General features: G+C 46.8%; 1 protein-coding gene across 1 annotated transcript; it reads left to right on the plus strand.

The window, feature by feature from the left end:
* The first annotated feature begins 254 nt into the window (after window positions 1-254).
* Window positions 255-2,042, plus strand: LOC125539769 (iron-sulfur cluster assembly protein 1). Its single transcript, XM_048703286.2, has 3 exons — window positions 255-680; window positions 1,499-1,553; window positions 1,766-2,042. The coding sequence occupies exons 1-3, from the start codon at window positions 365-367 to the stop codon at window positions 1,893-1,895; spliced, it is 501 nt and encodes a 166-aa protein (XP_048559243.2). The 5' UTR covers window positions 255-364; the 3' UTR covers window positions 1,896-2,042.
* The last annotated feature ends 629 nt before the right edge of the window (window positions 2,043-2,671 follow it).

Here is a 2,671-nt window from a genome sequence, read left to right on the forward strand (position 1 = left end):
TCAACCGGACTGTACCCAGAATTTACATGGGTTGCGCAGGAGAAGCCCAAAGAAAGGACATGCGCAAGAGAAGTGTGGGTGTATGGCCCTGTGAAGCGCGAGGCCCGTCAAACAGTGGCCCAAACAAGCAGTGCGTGGCAGAACGAACCGCCATTCTCGTGACACCGCACACCCCGCGCTGCACACCGCAGCGCGCCGCCACGCGTCCACTCCCGAAGAGCACGGAATATATACCCGCTGGCTGGGCGTAGCCAACTCTCTTCCCTCCTCTGCCTCCGCGCCACTGAGGAGACATTCACGCCACCAGAAGCGAAACAGAGTACCGCTCCTCTCAAGAAACGCAGACACGCCACCGACGATCACGATGATGCTGCGCGCGGCGGGGAGGAGGCTGATCGGCGCGGCGGGGGCGCGCCCTGCGGCGCTCGCCGGTGACTCCTCCACCGGCGCGGCGGCGAGGAGGGGGTACCACGAGCGGGTGGTGGACCACTACAGCAACCCGCGCAACGTGGGGGCGTTCGACAAGGACGACGCCGACGTCGGCACCGGCCTCGTCGGCGCGCCGGCCTGCGGGGACGTCATGAAGATGCAGATCCGCGTCGACCAAGCCTCCGGCAGGATCGTCGACGCCTGCTTCAAGACCTTCGGCTGCGGCTCCGCCATCGCATCCTCCTCCGTCGGTGAGCACTGAGCAGACCGCCCCCTCAGTTTCCTTCCTCCGCTAGCTAGCCTTCTTTATATTTCTGTCTCGTGAGCTTGTGTTCATGTTCTTCAGGCGTTAATTTCTAACACCGCACCGAATCACAAGAACAAGAGCTTCATCTGGATCCATGTCCATGCGTTTATTTATTTTTACTTTTTCATGTTGATATGTAAGCCCATCTAAAGGGGTTGTCATTCATCTTCACAATTATCACAGAAATTCATTAGTTCGCATCCAACTGTTGATATCTGCAAGTATCTGTATTTCATACATTCAGAAATTGACAACTTAAGCTGTACTTCAGAAGTAACTGTTTTTTTTATCTTTTCTTTTTCATGTTGATATGTAAGCCCATCTAAACGGGTTGTCATACATCCTTATAATTGTCTGTCACAGAAAATCATTAGTTCGCATCCAACTATTGATATCTGCAACTATCGGTATTTCATACATTCAGAAATTGACAACTCAAGCTGGGCTTCAGGAGTAACTGTTGTTAAGAAGCCCGCTTACTCATCGAATGCATTAACCATCGTAATTTTTCAGCCAAATTCTCCACATCAGACATGTGGAGGAGCAATTACGTACATTTTTTGCTGTTCTATGTATGATCGTGTCGATTGTTTGATCCTAGCTAGTAATTTGGAGGAAGCATTCCGTATATTTAGTCCCTGCATAGTATGCATGAGCCCTTGTGGAATCTTTTTGCTTGCTATTACAATTATTAGATATGCCGAAGCTCGGGAACCATTTCCTGAATTCTGTAGTCTGATCAATCTATACTTGCTCGTACAGCCACTGAGTGGGTGAAGGGAAAGCAGATGGAGGAAGTGGTAGCGATCAAGAACACGTAAGCAAGCTATTTAATTAATTGTTCAGTACTGCCATTCTCTTACCAAGTTAGTTAAGGTGGAAAGCTAGCTACTATGCTAATCTTTCTTCAGGCCTGTGCATGTGGTCATCAGTTGTTCTATGCATGTCAGCCTCTGGCGAGCTATTAGCAGTCTATCTGTTTGAGTCCTCTGAAGCTTCTGCTGACTGACCTTGATTTTCAATTTTCAGAGAGATCGCCAAGCATCTGTCGCTGCCACCGGTGAAGCTCCACTGCAGCATGCTCGCCGAGGACGCCATCAAGGCCGCAGTGAAGGACTACGAGGCAAAGAAGACGAAGGCGGCCGAGGCAGACGAGTAGTTCGTCAGACGCATAGGAAGTGACACATCATGTACATATACTGCATAATAAAGGGAGAGTGATGGTAATGATGATGTTTGTAGTATTGAAAAAACTGATGTGAGCAATAAGCATTGTGCCGCGTTTGGCTAGGCATATTCTGTCCTATCTCCCTTTGTGTGTGTTCGCTCCGAACTACTGGCTTTTGGGGCAGAAGTAAAATGCAGAAATTAAGAGGAGGCGAGACTTTGGCAGAACTTCCAATCTTTATGGTTAAAATCAGTTATCCCATTTTGGTCAAACATACCTAATATGCGCTTAATCAACATATATTATAAACATCATACTCAACATTCAAGAGCGCTACTGGCATTTTACAACGCCTCTGTTCCTGGAGCTGTCCAATATCACAATAAACAAACAGTCTGCTTCTTGGTTTCGAGAACCCTCAATCATAACTGATTCGATTTTCAGAAATCCACAACTTCATTGATTCTCAGAAATCTATACCCAAACGAAGGGGGCCTATATATTATCCAATAAACTTCAGCAACCAAGACTGACATTGCTTAAGAATTAATGATTGGTATGAAGAAATTTCGCAACGAGAGAGCCACAACACTTTCTTTAAAAAATCCTAATAAAAAGAAGTGCCCACAGACAAAGACCATGCAGGAATTTGATATTTATTAATCATTCTGTCCACAAATCTATTATGTTTGGACAATGTATGTCTTCGACATATGTTTTTCATCTCCTGGTTTTGAGACAAATCGACTCAGTTTGCTAACAGCAAA

Source organism: Triticum urartu, chromosome 1A, assembly GCF_056163025.1.
Source record: "Triticum urartu cultivar PI428250 chromosome 1A, HENAU_Tu73, whole genome shotgun sequence".
NCBI lineage: Eukaryota > Viridiplantae > Streptophyta > Magnoliopsida > Poales > Poaceae > Triticum > Triticum urartu.

What these genes read in the sequence shown, in the direction of transcription:
- LOC125539769 (XM_048703286.2), top strand. Translation starts at nt 365, where the DNA reads ATGATGCTGCGCGCGGCGGGGAGGAGGCTGATCGGCGCGGCGGGGGCG. An exon ending in CATCGCATCCTCCTCCGTCG is followed by an intron (nt 681 to 1,498) that starts GTGAGCACTGAG and finishes TTGCTCGTACAG; the next exon opens with CCACTGAGTGGGTGAAGGGA. An exon ending in GTGGTAGCGATCAAGAACAC is followed by an intron (nt 1,554 to 1,765) that starts GTAAGCAAGCTA and finishes TTCAATTTTCAG; the next exon opens with AGAGATCGCCAAGCATCTGT.